The 16,550-nt window shown below is 39.3% G+C and overlaps 1 protein-coding gene across 1 annotated transcript; it reads left to right on the top strand.

Moving 5' to 3' along the window:
• Positions 1-4,171: 4,171 nt before the first annotated feature.
• Positions 4,172-5,533, top strand: LOC122035856. Its single transcript, XM_042594997.1, has one exon. The coding sequence runs from the start codon at positions 4,172-4,174 to the stop codon at positions 5,531-5,533; it is 1,362 nt and encodes a 453-aa protein (XP_042450931.1).
• Positions 5,534-16,550: the final 11,017 nt, after the last annotated feature.

Below are 16,550 nucleotides of genomic sequence, written 5' to 3'. Positions count from 1 at the left end.
TGAACTAGGCACTTCGGCCAAAATACTTGGCCCTTCGCTTGTAGGTGGAGGGGCAAGAGCGGCCAGAAATTCAGCCTCCTTAGCACGAAGTAAATCCTCCTCCACGCGTAGTTCGTCGTTGATCAAAGCATCATAGAAGTTCTCCACTGTGTGAAAAGAAGAAACGGTTTAGGCAATTAAAAGCAGTAAAGAAAAGGTAAGATGTTACCTACGGAAATGGGAGTATCAGGTTTGACGGGACTTAAGCCAAATAGATATAAGAGTTTGACTTTCAACCATTTTGAAATAGAGAGACGATGACCTAGTAACTTCTTGCAATAAATGGGAAAAGAGGGAAGCAGATGAAACTCTCTAACATCGGGCAAAGGAGGTAAGAAGGATTTCCAAGCATAAGACCAGGGGATAGGTCCGGAAAATTTCAGGAAGAAAAAACGGGACTTCCAGGCCTTAAGAGATGATGGCATATCACCAAAAAGAACCATTTTAGTTCACGACTGGAACAAGAAAACACCAGGCTCAGAAAGTTTGGGGTAGGAAAACATGAAGAAATTCTGAGGAGTAGGAGGAATGTCCCGTAGACGGAAAAGCATGAAGGCACCACACAGATAACGAAAAGCATTAGGTACGAATTGTTGCAAGGGAATATCAAAGTATTGACTTATTTCAATCAAGAAAGAGGGAATAGGGAACCTTAAACCCCCTATCAGTTGATCCCTGAAGAAGGTTACACAGTTATCCGGAGGACGGTGAGAGCGATCAGTTGGTGTCGGTAGTATGATCTTATATTCTCTAGGAATCTCGTACTGATGGCGAATGGACAATCTAGAATTCTTATCAAAAGAGGAAGACATATGATGTACCAAGGAGCAATCGCTTCCTCAGCCATGAGCAGGAGTACAAGGTGGCGGATTACTTACTGGGAATAATAAAGAAGATCGAGGAGGGGTAGCGAATACGAAGTTTTTCAAGCGCAGACAGCAACAAGAGAAGAGCGTCAGAGGCGAGAACGAAGTTGAGAGGGAGATGAAGGGTTTAGGGTTCGGGAAATACACTACCATAGACAAAATAGAATTCTGTTTACCACAGCAAACACCAAGGATCAAAAGGGTGAGTGGTTCGCACGATGTGGCGGCCAACAAAGGCAAGTGTCAGAACATCATGAAAAGAAGAGTAGGTACGACGGATGGGACAAATCGGATCGCGAGGGGATTGGTAATGCTTCGAACATTGTCTCACCCGAAGGAAAGCCAATCATCGGTTAGAAAATTTTGAAATAAGACGTGATCAGCTGGGCCTAATAAAATAGAAAGGACAGAACTTTTTGACCGTACCCAGGCTAAAGACAAGAATATTTTAAGGGTAAAAGTTGTGAAAAGTGATAAATGCTAATCTGTCCATGACATGATTTAGTATTTGTTGAAAATATTCTTTAATGATGACAATTGTGATTGTGTTAGATAAATGTTGTGGTTATGATATCAAACTATACCAATAGTTAAGATAACCTTAGCTATAGTAAAAGACACATAGGATACATGAGGAAGTGATGAATACAACACCATATTGTAAATAATAGAGGGATTCAATGAGAACCTTTGATTAGATACAAAAATTTGTCTTTACACTTAGAAGCTGGTCAAATACATAGCGTCACATTTCCTCAGGAATAGCCGACCTCAAATAGATGACAGATATTACAAGTTTAGGCTCTTAGAGCGTTCATAAAATTTTAGTCTCTCTGGATTCAAACTTACCATGGATCAGAGATAGAAACAACTTGCTTCGTCTGAGCTTGTAAAAGCACATAAGGGCAATATTTTACCTGAGACGAAGAAAGCAACAAAAAACAAAAGCTCAAGAGCGACGAGATGGGGAAAACATTGATTCATTCCATGATGGAAAAGTAGATGTAATGCCCACTTCCCCTCTCAAGCCGTATGAGCTCGGCTAGTGAAGCAACCAATTTTAGCCCAAAGGTAACATGTGCTGTGCCCTTTCCACCACACCCTTGGGTCATTTGGTTGCCCCTCTATAAGTAGTAAAAATCTCTCTGAAGTCTTTTGGGTCCTTCAGAGCACCTGCGTCTTTGGATACAAGATATAGACCATGAAGCTTCATCTCTTGAGACAATCCTTTGAAACCTGAAAGTGGCCAAAGCAGAAATCTCAATAAACTCACACATAGATCTCACCTTAGCCAACAAAAGTCGGCCCCAAGGAGGAGGATTTGGAACCATGGCTCGAACAGAGAAAAGTTAGCCAGAGAGGAAAGGAGTTAAGATGGGTGGCGATCGAAGAGAAGGGTGTGGCCCTATTTATAGGACCAAAAGACCAAGAGAATCACTGTACCAGGATTCCGAAGATAACTATTTTGTCATAAAACCATACACCAAATCTGTGAGGTCATTTCAATATCTGGAGCAGGATCACGGGTAGAAAAAGACAAATTAAACCGATGTCTAGTCAGTCGCCTACACCTCCTTCGACTAGACTTAAAGGGAAGGCTAGTGATATGGGTTAGGTTTTTGAGGTTCCATATAAGGAAGAGAAGGAAGAAAGAAAATTAAGGAGGGTAAGGCTAATATCGGCCGGGACATACCTTCAGAGTAAAGATAGGCTCATATCGGTCGATACATGTCTGTCGGACGAAGGCAGGGTAATATCGGCCGGGACATATCTTCAGAGTAAAGATAGGCTCATATCGGTCGATACATGTCTGTCGGACGAAGGCAGGGCAATATCGGCCGGGACATATCTTCAGAGTAAAGATAGGCTCATATCGGTTGATACATGTCTGTCGGACGAAGGCAGGGCAATATCGGTCGGGACATACCTTCAGAGTAAAGATAGGCTCATATCAGTCGATACATGTCTGTCGGACGAAGGCAGGGCAATATCGGTCGGGACATACCTTCAGAGTAAAGATAGGCTCATATCGGTCGATACATGTCTGTCGGACGAAGGCAGGGCAATATCGGCCGGGACATACCTTCAGAGTAAAGATAGGCTCATATCGGTCGATACATGTCTGTCGGACGAGGGCAGGGCAATATCGGCCGGGACATATCTTCAGAGTAAAGATAGGCTCATATCGGTCAAGAAGGTTCTTTCAAGCAAAGAACCCGCACCGGTCATTCGGTTAATACCTTAGAAACATGTTGAATAAGATACAAAATATTATTGTTATCTGACATGACAAGAGATACAAATAAAAGTCATATATCACATACGAATATGTCATGACAGAATAATTCATGCTGGAGGATATATATTTTTGGCGGGAAATCTGTTTTCAGGTTGTTTTGCAGGAACTAAACGACAAAGAAGGTACATCTAGGGTACAAAAAAGATTCCTTAAAAATCATCTTCTCCAAGTGCGTAGCTGACGTCATCTCATAACGAACTCTAACAAACCGAGGTCCACTTCATGACTACGGATGTTATATGAAGTGGTATAAAAGGGGAAATCCTCTCCGTTGGCGAGGTAAGGGTTCACATCATTGTGTACTTTCACAACCCTAATTTTAGGGGCTACGGTTCATCTTCTTTCTTCTTCCTGGAGATCAAGAGAGATCACTGACTTGAGCGTCGGAGGGCCTATCCAGGGATTCCCACCCCGGTCTTAGGTCACTGACGATAGTGTTGGTTGGTCTCTTGTGTGCAGGAGGTCCCTGGAGCTTCGGATCTCGGTTTTTCTTTGATCGGGTTTCTCTCCCTTCATTAGATCTTCTTGCGAGGAGGACTTTCGGCGATCCTGATTTTCTCCCGATCCGCTTTGGTTTTCTCAGATCGAGGATTTCATCAGCGCTCTTCTTCATCCAGGCATTAGGCTCCTTCATCCCAGATCTCCGTCACGGTCAGCTTCTCAAACAGGATCAGCTACCATCGTAGCAACCACACTACAAGGGTTAGCGACCCCAAGTGCTAATCAGAATGCCAACTCGTCACCAGAAGCCCAACCGCGTGGCATTAAGTGCCACTATGAGTCTCTTCGGAAGAACAGAGCCTCGACATTTGATGGCAACCTCGACCCAGAAGTTAGTCAAAACTGGCTCAAGAATATCGAGACTTAGCTTCGACTATTGAAAATCCCGGAGGTGTTTGAGGTGGGCGTCGTGACACTCTTCCTAGAAGATAAGGTATAGAAGTGGTGAGAAATCATTTCACCAGCAATGACTGAAGCCGGACCAGTGACATGGCAACAATTTAAAGAGTTGTTCTTGAAGCAGTACTATCCGACTGAGTTCAGGTTACAGAAGCTGAGTGAATTTGAAAACTTTACTCAGGCTCCGAGTATGTTTGTGGTGGAGTACACCTCAAAGTTCAACTCACTCGGGACTTATAACCCAACCATCATGGTAGATGACACCCTGAAGCTACATCACTTCAAGAAGGATTTGAGTAGCCAAATTCAATCAGTGTTAACAGTCTATAAGCTAACCAACTTCACTGATCTGATGGGAGTAGTCATTAGAGCCGAAACAGACATCAAACGGCGTGAAGACAAGGGCAAGAACAAGCGACCCCTCACGAGTCAATCTTTCCCAATTAAACAAAGGTTAAAACGACCCAACCTATTAAGTGGCCCATCCAAAGGACCCTCTTTCACTTTGTCCTCCCAAGGCGTTAAGTCATGTCCTACTTGTAACTTTAGACATCTCGAAGAATGCTGTAGGATCTTCGGTGCATACTTTAATTGTGGAAAGATGGGGCATCGAATTGCGGACTATCCTAAACCCAAGAAACAAGGGACAGGGTCAAATTCTATTGCGGCCCATAATAAACTAAAGGAGAATAAACCTAATGCTCGGGTGTTCGCTATGACTCAAAAAGAGGCGGAAGGCGCAAGCGATGTGGTGGCGGGTACCATTCTAATCAATAAAATGATTGCCTATGTATTATTTGACTGTGGTGTCACTCATTCTTTTATATCTAAAAGATTCACTAAGAAGTTAGGACTCAGAGCTGAAGTACTTAATGAACCATATAGAGTAGCGATGCCCACTAATAAGGTCATCCAAACTCATAAGTTGCATCGAAGCTGTCAAGTCAGTATTGGTAATCATACATTCAAAGCTGATCTGATTCAACTAAACATGGTTGAATTCGATGTCATTCTTGGAATGGATTGGTTGGCCAAGAACCACGCATTAGTGGATTTCCACCGGAAGAATGTCAAACTTCGGGCTTCGAGCCAAGAAGAAATTATCTACCATGGCAAGGACAAGAAAAAGAGACTACTCCTGTCCGCATCTCAGACTTGGAAAGCCATGAGGAGCGATGATGAAATCTATCTAGCTATGATAAGCAAGGTGGAAGAGAAAACTAAGGCCAAGCTAGAAGAAATTCCAGTCGTTCAAGAATTCTCAGATATATTTCCTGAGGAACTACCTAGTACAGTTCTAGACCATGAAGTAGACTTTAAAATTAATTTAGCACCAGGTGTGACGCCAATATCGAGGGTACCCTACCGAATGGCCCCGGTAGAACTCAAAGAACAACTTCAAGAGTTGTTAGACATAAAAACAAATTAGACTGCGCACATCTCCGTGGAGAGCCCTAGTTTTATTTGTGAAGAAGAAAGACGGGAGTATGAGATTGTGTATCGATTATCGGGAATTGAATAAAATCACAATCAAGAATAAGTACCCCTTCCCAGGATAGACGACCTCTTCGACCAACTTACAATCAAGAATATGTAATAGGTGAACTATAACAACATGCAATCATATGACAGCTTAATCAATTTTGGCGACAAATAGCTTCTAAAAATCTTCACAGGTATGTTAAACAACAAAGAAGGTACATCTGGGGTAAGAAAAAAATTCCTTAAACTATTATTGCAGTTCTGGCTTATGCCATCTTTTAACAAACTCTAACAAACTAGGGTCCACCTCATGACTGTGGAGGTTAAATGAGATGGAATAAAAAGGAGAATCCTCTCCACTGGCAAGGTATGCAAACATAGGTATTGCATCTGAATCAAACCCTAATTCTCATCTTCCTTCATACGACTTCTTCTTCTCACCAGAGACTAACTTGAACGTCGGAGGGCCTAGTCAGGGATTCCCACCCCGATCTTAGGTCACTAACATTTTGTTGGTTGGTCTCATTGTGCGCAGGAATAGGGGATCATCCATCGAGTTGCTAGGTCTCCATTGATCTACGGAGATACATCACCGAAGTTCATCTTTGATAGATATTTTTCATAGATCCGCTCTGGTTTTCTCGGGTCTATTGTCTCGTCTTTGGTCTCTCGTGAGGTCCGCTGTGGTTTTCTTAGATCCTCTCCTATTCATCGGCACCAGTATCATTATTCGCCATCGCTCATCGTCGCCCAGCGCTTCATCTCGTAAGCTCTCAGACAGGATCAAACAACTTCAAGAGTTGTTAGACATAAAAACAAATTAGACTGCGCACATCTCCGTGGAGAGCCCCAGTTTTATTTGTGAAGAAGAAAGACAAGAGTATGAGATTGTGTATCGATTATCGGGAATTGAATAAAATCACAATCAAGAATAAGTACCCCTTCCAAGGATAGACGACCTCTTTGACCAACTTAAAGGAGCTACAGTGTTCTCTAAACTCGATTTAAGGTCGAGTTATCACCAGCTGAAGGACAAGGCCGAAGATATACCAAAGACGACTTTCAGAACTATGTATGGACACTACGAGTTCATGGTAATATCGTTTGGCTTAACCAATGCCCTGGCAGCATTCATGGATCTCATGAATAGAATGTTCAGACCATATCTTGGTAAATTTGTGGTGATGTTTATTGGCGACATCCTTGTATATTCACATGAAGAAGACCATAAAGTGCACATTTGCCTTACCCTCCAGACACTGAGAGAAAATGAACTATATGCCAAATTCAAGAAATATGAATTTTGGTTAAAAAGTGTCACCTTTTTGGGTCACATAATCTCCAAAGTAAGCATTTCTATAGATCCCAAGAAAGTGGAAATAATTTTAGACTGACCAAGACCAAACACAGTAACAGAGGTTTGAAGCTTTTTGGGGCTAGCGGGCTATTATCGAAAATTCATTGAAGGATTTTCCTCGATAGCTATATCTCTCACGAAGCTCACACAAAAGAACTCCAAATTTAACTAGAGTGGAGAATGTGAGAAGAGTTTTGTAACTTTGAAGAAAAGGCTTGCATCTACACCAGTACTAGTACTACCCGCAGAGGATAAAGACTTCATTATTTATAGTGATGCATCAAAATGAGGTCTGGGGTGCGTCCTCATGCAAGAGTGAAGGGTTATTGCTTACTCTTCATGACAATTGAAATCATACGAGCAAAACTATCCAACACATGGCCTCGAACTAGCTGCGGTAGTATTCACACTAAAAATTTAAAGACACTACCTATATGGTACCAGGTGTGAAGTGTTTACAGATCATCAGAGTCTCATGTATTTGTTTACGCATAAAGAATTAAACATGAGGTAGAGACGATGGGTTGAGCTCTTAAAGAATTATGACTTAATAATAAGTTGCCACCTAGGCAAAGCAAACAAGGTAGTTGATACATTAAGTCGAAGAGCATGGGCAAGACAATTTTGGCATCGCTCTTAGCACAACCATGCCTTCGAGAAACAATCAAGTTAAAGTAGAAGCAAAACCTGAAGTTGGCAAGACTTACGGAGCAGATCAAAAAGGGAAAAGCACCTAATCTTTAAACAAATGATAGTGGGATTCTATGGATGAAAGGAAGGTTGTGGGTTTCTGACATTGATAATCTTTGGCAAGAAATAATATCTGAGGTCCACAAATCAAAATTCTCGTACCACCCTGGTAGTACAAAGATGTATAGGGATGTGAAGAAGAACTTCTGGTGAAGCGGAATGAAAAAAGGATGTTGGGAAATTTGTCTCTAGGTACCTAGTATACCAATAGGTCAAAGAATAGCACCAACGACCTGGAGGACTTCTTTAACCTTTAGAGATTCCAGAGTGGAAATGAGAGCACATTTCCTTGGACTTTGTGGTGGGATTGTCAAAGTCAAGATAGAGCCCGAATATGGGTAGTGGTGGATAGACTCATAAAATCTTCACACTTCCTACCCGTCCGCATGAATTATAATATGGATAAGTTGGCTACTCCATACATGGACAACATTGTGCGGTTGCATGAAGTTCTGGCAAGCATACTATTCGATAGAGACCCAAGATTTGTGTCTCGTTTTTGATAAAGTTTTCAAAAAGCTATGGGGTCAACACGGCCTATCACCCTCAGACTGATGGATAAACTGAGAGGATAATACAGACACTTGAAGACATGCTAAGAGCATGTGCTATGGACTTCAATAGAAATTGGAGTGAGCACCTACCCTTAATCGAGTTTTCCTATAATAACAATTATTATAGCAGCATTGGAATGACCCCATACGAGGCTCTATATGGGCGCAAGTGTCGGTCACCTCTATATTGGGATGAAGTAGGAGAAAAAATTATCACTGGGCCTGAGCTTATCCAAATAATGGTAGAAAAAGTGACTGTCGTCAAGGAACGACTCAAGGCTGCTCAGGATCGACAAAATAGTAGGGCTAATTTAAAAAGAAGACCAGTGGAATTCAAAACAGGAGATAAGGCCTATATAAAGATTTCTCCAATGAAGGGAGTGGTTCAATTCAATAAAGTTGGGAAACTAAATCCTAGATATGTAGGGCCTTTCGAAATTCTAGAGAAAGTGGGATCACTAGCTTACAGACTAGCATTACCGCCGGATATGTCAAGGATTCATAATCTCTTTCACGTTTTCCAACTAAGAAGATATGTTCCAAATCCGAGCCACATTTGGAAACTAGACCACTCCTAATCGAAGGGAATTTGAATGAAGAATTGAAGTATGAAGAAGTTATCATTCGAATTATTGATACCAAGGATCAAGTACTTAGATGAAGAACTATCCTGTACATCAAAGTACAATGGTCCAATCACACTGAAAAGGAAGCTACCTAGGAACCCGAGGAAAAGAAGCGCAAGCATTATCCATATCTCTTCGAAGATAAAGCAAGCTCAAGTTTTGAGGATGAAAATTCCAATAAGAAGGGTGGGATGTGAAGACCCAATTTTAGACATGGAGATAAACACTAGTAGACACTATGCTAAGTTGTAATGGTATGGTGACAATTCATCTAGCCATACCTTTCACCTAGCCTTTTTAATGCTAGCCATGACTATTCACCTAACCTTTTTAATGCTAGCCATGACCATTCATCTAGCCATCTCTGTTGGAGCAATTTTGGTACCCTAGGTTTTTGATGTTTGGATAAAGATTTAAGTTAGGTTTATTGTTGTATTTGATAAGCATTGTGAGTGTGTAGGATACAGGTACAACAAGGAAAGTCCAAGGGTGATTTTGGCAAAGGAGGAAAGTCCAAGGATGAGTGTTGGCGGTGTAAGTCCGAGCATATAGTTTTGGAAACGTAAGTCCAAGTGTGACTTGGCAATGGATGAAATCCCGAAGGTGCGACCTCTTGGTAAAGGAAGACCCGACAACAATGACAAGGCCGATGGAAGCTCCAGAAGGCAAGACGTGAAGGATGGGGAGGCATTCGAGGGACGCAAGGCTGATGGAGGAGACTAGAAGGCTAGATCTAGGTTGGTCGGATGAGGACGAGTGCTGAGTGAATATACTACTGTAGTAGTGCTATAGCATTATTGTAGCAGTCGACTGGTGTTTTCATCAGTCGACTGGTGCGGTCGACCGGGCAGACGACTGGGAGAGAATAGAATGTTTTTGTTCATTCGGGTAGTGTGGAACAGTCGACTGGTATCGAGCCGTTGGGTTGTAACTGTTGAATCTCCACAGAGGGCAGTCGACTGATGGTTTTAGTAGTCGACTGGTAGGCAGGGTTTTCCAACTCGTGGCCTATATAACCAAGTATTGGAAGCTTGGTTAAGATTGACGAAATAGATTTGGTTAAAGCCTATTAGAGTCTCCCAAGCCCTCGTGTGATCGGTGTGCTTGTATTCAAGTGTTTGTGGTGAGGTTTCTCCACCGACAAGGAGCTTGAGCTAGCCGAAGATTTTTTGGGGAGTCATCCACCGACGGATCGGGATCATCCACCTTATGGACAACTATGGAGTAGGAGTAAGTAATCTCTGAACCATGTTACATAAACGTGTTAGAGGTTTGATTGTCTTGGTATTACCTCTAGGTTTAGCATTCTATTTGTTAGATTTGCTTTTGTATTTCCGTTGTATACTAACATTATAGGATGCGATCAATTTGGGTGAGACTCTATTCACCCCCCCCCCCTCTAGCGGACGTCAAGTTCCCAACAATCTCTTCATATGCCTTGGCCACCCCTTCATGCCTATAAATAGGCAATACATTGTCTTCCAAAGGCACACTCAAATCCTTTGATCAACACTTTGTGAAATTCGTCCAAACTTCAATCACATTTTTGCACAAGTTCTGCCCAAGTTTCTGTCCAAAATCGAAGAAGTTTCTGACAAAGTAAGTGGATTTTCATTTTTGATTATAGCTTTGTGCAATCTATGTTTTTATTTCATGATGGATCATTTTATATTACTTATTCATTTATTTTTTATTTTTTTATTTCCAAGATGCACTGTTATGACTCAACTTAGATATAGTAAAAGGAATTTCCGAAAACATGATAAGATATGACAAGTTATGGCTCTGATGCAGTGGGTAATAATAACCAATATATGGCCTCACCCCTTAGAGGAATTATATATAAGGACTGATCAGTAACACCATAGAAAACAAGATGATTAACAGTGTTAAAAGTATTTGTTTGAGATTAAGTTATGTTTCTGTCATGTTTCATGAAATATATTCTTATCATGAATTCTGAATGTTTTACTATATTTTATATTCTGTCATGCTATATTCGATCGACCCCACTTACTGAGTATTTTCCCAAGCGCTCACCCCCTCCCCTTACTCTCATCCCCAAATAAAGATGAGGAACAAGTCGAGAAAGAGGAGCAAGAGACGTTTTGAGGTTGGTAATGAAGCCATGTCCAAGTGATTCTTCCTTTTAGTTCATGTTATCTTTACTCGTACGCTTTCACTTTTCGCTTTTGGATTGTAAAGACAATATTCCATTATATTATTACTGGTTTGATATTCACTTTATGAGACTTGTTATTTTTGAGTATTTATATTCGCGAGCAACGCCGATGTCATCCGCCTAGGTCTTGGGGAGTGACAGGGTCGGCTTTTGACGATGATAAGAACGTTGACGAAGAGAGGAACCTGGGGCCTATTAGAGAGGATCGCTGATAGTACTCACGACCCTGCAAACACCACAGACCAAGCACCCGAGAGTATTAGAGCGAGAACCAGGGAAGAGGTCTCTGGCGCAGATCCTCCGACGCTCAAGTCAGAAAGAGGACGAGCGAAAAGAAAAAGAAGAATAATAAATGTGTGTGCGTAAGTAAGACTACTACCTAGCGTGTACCTGGCCAGCGGAAATGATCTCCTTTTTATGCTGCCTTTCATAACCTCCACAATCATAAGGCATCAAAAAATGTCGAATGTCAGGGGGTGTCGGGTAAAAAAGGATGTACGACAGACTTCCATTGGGTATAGGAAGGTTCCGTGGTTTGTATGTGGTGGAGCATTGAAATATTCCCTGATGAATAATTGTTATTCTCTGATAAGTTATTGTAATTCTCTGAGAGCATTATCCCCTAGGGATCCACCGACTAAGAAGCCAACCGGGAGTAAGGCTAGGCTGGTGTCCAGGAGAAGTGAGAAAACTGAGCCCTAGGGTCCGATCGGCATAAAGTTGACATGGTTGGTGCCCAAGAGAAATGAAGGGACTGAGCCCTAGGGTCCAACCGGGCTGTAGTCGATCGAGAGAATGAGGGGACTGAGTCTTGGGGAACCTGACAGAAGATTAATAATAATAATAATAATAATAATAATAATATTATTATTATTATTATTATTATTTAAACTCTACATTTATTTTTAACTTTTTCTTCTTCATGTTTTTCTTTATTTTAATATATTTTTTATTTTATTTGTTTTTTATGTTTTTTTATTTTTTTTGTTTTTTTATTTTTATTTTTATTTTTAAGTTTTTTTTATTTTTGTTTTTTTTATTTTTTTATTTATTATTATTATTTTATTATTTTAATTATTTTTTAAAAAAAATTATGTTTTTTTACATTTTTTTTATTTTTATGTTTTTTAACGTTTTTTTATTATTTTTTACTTTTTTTAAAATGTTTTTTATTTTTTTAAGTTTTTCCTATTTTTATATTTTTCTTTTTTTTAAAAACTTTTTTATGTCTTTTTATATATTTTTAATGTTTTTTTATTTTTTTAAAAAAATATATTTTTTTTTATTTTTTCCTTTACGTTTTTTTGTCACATTTTTCTCTTATCCGAGGGTATTTTGAGTAAAAAAATTAGTTAATCCCGGAATCAAGAAAAACTTCAGTTTTCCGAAATTCCTGGTTGCATGTCCCTTTGGTTGACGTGTCAGGTATGGAACATTCCTCGGGAACCATCGATTACCTAAATCAAACAGGATTTTTATTAATAACCATGGATGGATAACCAAGGTTATCAAGAATAACCTCAATCAAATGCACCCTAAAAATCTGAGCAAATAAATTAAGGTAAAGAGCATTCATAACGGATTGATTGATTCCTGAACTGGATATATGACTTGACAGAAGCGCTGAAAAACCTCAGTACCGTAGAACATTGATTTTTGCTGGTGAGAATTCCCCCTTCCCTTCCATCTGGAGTCTCTTTAATTACATGCCGACAAAAGCGGATCGGATAGCACACACAGGGCTTTGGTTGACGTACGCATGAAGGAAAATTCGCATAAAAAGAAAAATCTATGCTATATCATCATTTGTTCCAGATCCATTAACCCTTCAGTTCGACGGAGTAGAATCAAGTTTGTCTATCTTTTTTTATATATATCTTACACCTCTAGCTGTAATCTTTTCAGTTTGCAGTGTAGTTCAATTTTATATTATTTCTATGGTTATCCAGTGTTTTACAGTAACATTATGATTAGAATATTGATGATTTTTAACTAAAATTACTTTTTTATGTGAAGTTTGTTGATCTTAGTTGACCATGAGAATTTCCAAGATGAATTTTGATTGCAAATGTTGATGTTCAAACTGAGAGCAAATAAAATGTTTCTGAATTAAGGGTTCTGGTTGGAAGCAAATATAATTAACATTCATCACATTGTCTTTTTAATAGCAGCATTGCTTTGTAATCATCTGTACGTTGATGTAGGAGAGAAACTGCTTACTCAGTTCCAGTCATCATAAATTCTCTTACTCTGATTTCATGTCAAACATGTTTATTCGGAATGGTAGAAATCTTATATGTGGAACTTTATTATTATATATATTCGTCGGGCCATTTCAAGGAATGCAGGTAGATCTCTATCCTAAAGTGATAATACTTTTGTTGATTTCACTCTGTTGTGCTGATTTTATTCCTTTTTATTTGCGACTAATTAATCTAATATTTTTGTATCATCAATCACTGTCTCCTCTGGCATCCTATGCTTGCTGATACACTATTGAAGGTGAATTGTTATACACAGATAAATGAACTCTTTTTTTTACTTTTGTAAATTATTAAATAATCTTAATTTTAAAGCACGATGAACACTAGATTATGAGATTGAGTGATTAGGTTTTTGGACGAACCTCTCCAAGAATTCATTTGTTAATTTAGGCCGTATTATTTTCCAATTCCAACTCCTAAACTTCTTTATTCTCTAAAATCAGATTTTGTTTGCTAGGTTGATCAACATTCTGCCAAATAGGATAATTCAGCCACTCGTAGAGCATTCAGAATACCCAATTGAGTGCCTTAGTGCGTCTTTTGCACTATTGTTGTCAATATTTTTAAAAGTATGTTCGGTTTTGACATCCCATCTCATGTTGGCCTTGCAGCATTCTCAAACGATAAGCAGCTTCTTGGTGGCAAAAGATGATAATGCTCGTTCCAGTACCTCTCACAACCGTCCCAGTTATGTGAAGGGAGACGATAAGCACCTTCTCGACAGCATTTCACATGATCAAATGTTGAAGGTGAAATGATAGTCCTGTACTCCTGTATTTGACATTTACTAATCTGTCTATTGCTACATGCATTGGTTATGCACGGTAAATTAAGAGGCAGAAAAAACTAATCACATTATTGAATCCAAAATTGATTCTTATAAATACAGAGTATAAGGTCTTATATAGTTTTAAGAAACCCTAAACTTTAAATATATATAAAAAAAAACCAAATTACCCTAAAAGCTATAAATAAATAAATAAATAAATATAATCTAGCATCCCCCCAAACTCATGATGCTACAACTAGAAGCATTGAGAGTTTGTCAGATAAGAAACGCAAACGTGAAGCGGAATGTGTCTTGGTAAACATATCAGCAATCTGTATCTTTGAAGGAACAAAAGACAATGTGATAGTGTCAATCCAAAGATAGTGACGAGTAATGTGACAATCAATTTCAATATGTTTCGTCCGCTCACGGAAAACTGAATTGCGCGTAATTTGAATAACACTCTGATTATCACAATATAACGGAGTACGTTGATCAAGAGAGATACCCATATCCGCAACCAACCAAACTATCTCATAAATAGTTGAGGTCATGGCACGATACTCAGCTTCTGTGGAAGATCTAGAAATAACATCTTACTTTTTACTCTTCCAAGAAATGGACGAATCACCAAGAAAAAAACGCAGAAGCTAGTGATAGATTTGCGATCCGTAGGATCACCAGCCCAATCCGCATTAGAGTATGCACGCAGCTCAAGAGATGAAGTAGAAGGAAATAAAAGGCTTTGAAATTGAGTGCCCCGAAAATACCTAAGAATACGAAGAACATCTCAATGAACTGTAATTAGTGCAGCGATAAATTGACCAACCACATGAACAGTATACGCAATATATGGATGAGTCACGATGAGATAAACTAAGCTTCCAATAATAGTTCTGTACAAACTAGGATCCAGCAAAAGTGAGCCATCAGATGGAGAATATCGAGCATTAGTCTCAATAGGAGTATCAACAACTCTATTATCAATAAGACGAGAATGTTCAAACAGATCAGATATATACTTTAACTGAGATAAAAGATAACCTTTCGGGGAATAAGCAATCTCAATGCTCAGAAAGTAGCATAGTATACCCAAATCTTTCATAACAAAATAATGAGTCAACTCAGACTTCAAGGAAGCAATTCCATCAGAATCATCACCAGTAATAATCATGTCATCAATATATAATGATAAAAAAAAATACGACCTGCACTCGTACATCTGACAAACAATGTTGAATCATGATTACTAGGATGAAAACCAAACGAAGTAATCACGGTAAAGAACTTCTCAAACCAAGCATGAGGTGCTTGTTTGAGACCATAAAGCGCTTTACGAAGCTTGCAAACTTCACCAAGTTGGTGTGAAATACCAGGAGGAGGTGTCATATAAACTTCTTCATGAAGATCACCATTTAGAAATGTATTCTTAACATCCATCTGAGATATTCTCCATCGACAAACAGAAGCAACAACAATCAGAGTACGAACAGTCGTCATTTTTGCAACAGGAGCAAATATTTCCTCATAATCCATGTCATACTTCTGAAAATAACCTTTAGCAACAAGATGAGTTTTGTATCGTTCGATAGATCCATCAAATTTAGTTTTGATATTATATACCCAACGAGAATAACTAGTATGTTTTCTTGGTGGCAATGGAACCAAATCTCATATATAACTCTAATGCAAAGCAGTTAGTTTCTTAGCCAAAGCACTCTGTCAAAGTGAATTACAAACAGCTTCTCTATAGGATACGGGTTCAGAAAGACAATGAATAGATACAATAAATGAAGCAAAAGAATGAGAATAACAGGAGTAAGCAAAAGCTGGTAGTTTAGTAGACTTACGAACATGAGTAAATTGATGGCGGTGGAGAGAAGAATCGTCCACAACCTCAAAAGATGATTCGATAGTGGCAGAAGGAGGAGCATGTGGAGCGGATATCTCGGGAACCAAAGTACCATATTCAGTTGAGCTACCAGTAGGAGTTGTGGGTGAAGCTTCCTTAGTGTTGGTATTAAAAGGATCAATGCAAAGTAGATCCGATTTTGTCATATTATGTGAACTAGCAGGAATAGAAAAGAATGAAATATGTTCAAGAAACACAACATGACAAGAGACATACAATTTTTTACTAACAAGATCAAAGCAACGATATCCTTTTTGACTAATATCATAATCCAGAAAGACACAAAGAGCAGACCGAGAGGCTAATTTATTACGCTCGACATGTGGACGAAGGATGAAACAAGTACAATCAAAAACACGCAAAGAGGAGTAGAGAGGAGCGTGCCCATACAATTTTTTAAAATGTGACAAGTCTGAATTGTGTGAGGTTGGAATTCTATTAATCACGTAAACAGTGGTAAGGATTGCTTTTCCCCAAAGGTACTAGGAACACTAGCAAACAATAAAAATGAGCGGGTTGTTTCAACAAGATGCCTATGTTTTTGTTCAGC

This window comes from Zingiber officinale, unplaced genomic scaffold, assembly GCF_018446385.1.
Source record: "Zingiber officinale cultivar Zhangliang unplaced genomic scaffold, Zo_v1.1 ctg125, whole genome shotgun sequence".
Taxonomy (NCBI): Eukaryota; Viridiplantae; Streptophyta; class Magnoliopsida; order Zingiberales; family Zingiberaceae; genus Zingiber; species Zingiber officinale.
This window is presented reverse-complemented; position numbering and strand designations above follow the sequence as displayed.

What these genes read in the sequence shown, in the direction of transcription:
- LOC122035856 (XM_042594997.1), top strand. Translation starts at nt 4,172, where the DNA reads ATGACTGAAGCCGGACCAGTGACATGGCAACAATTTAAAGAGTTGTTC.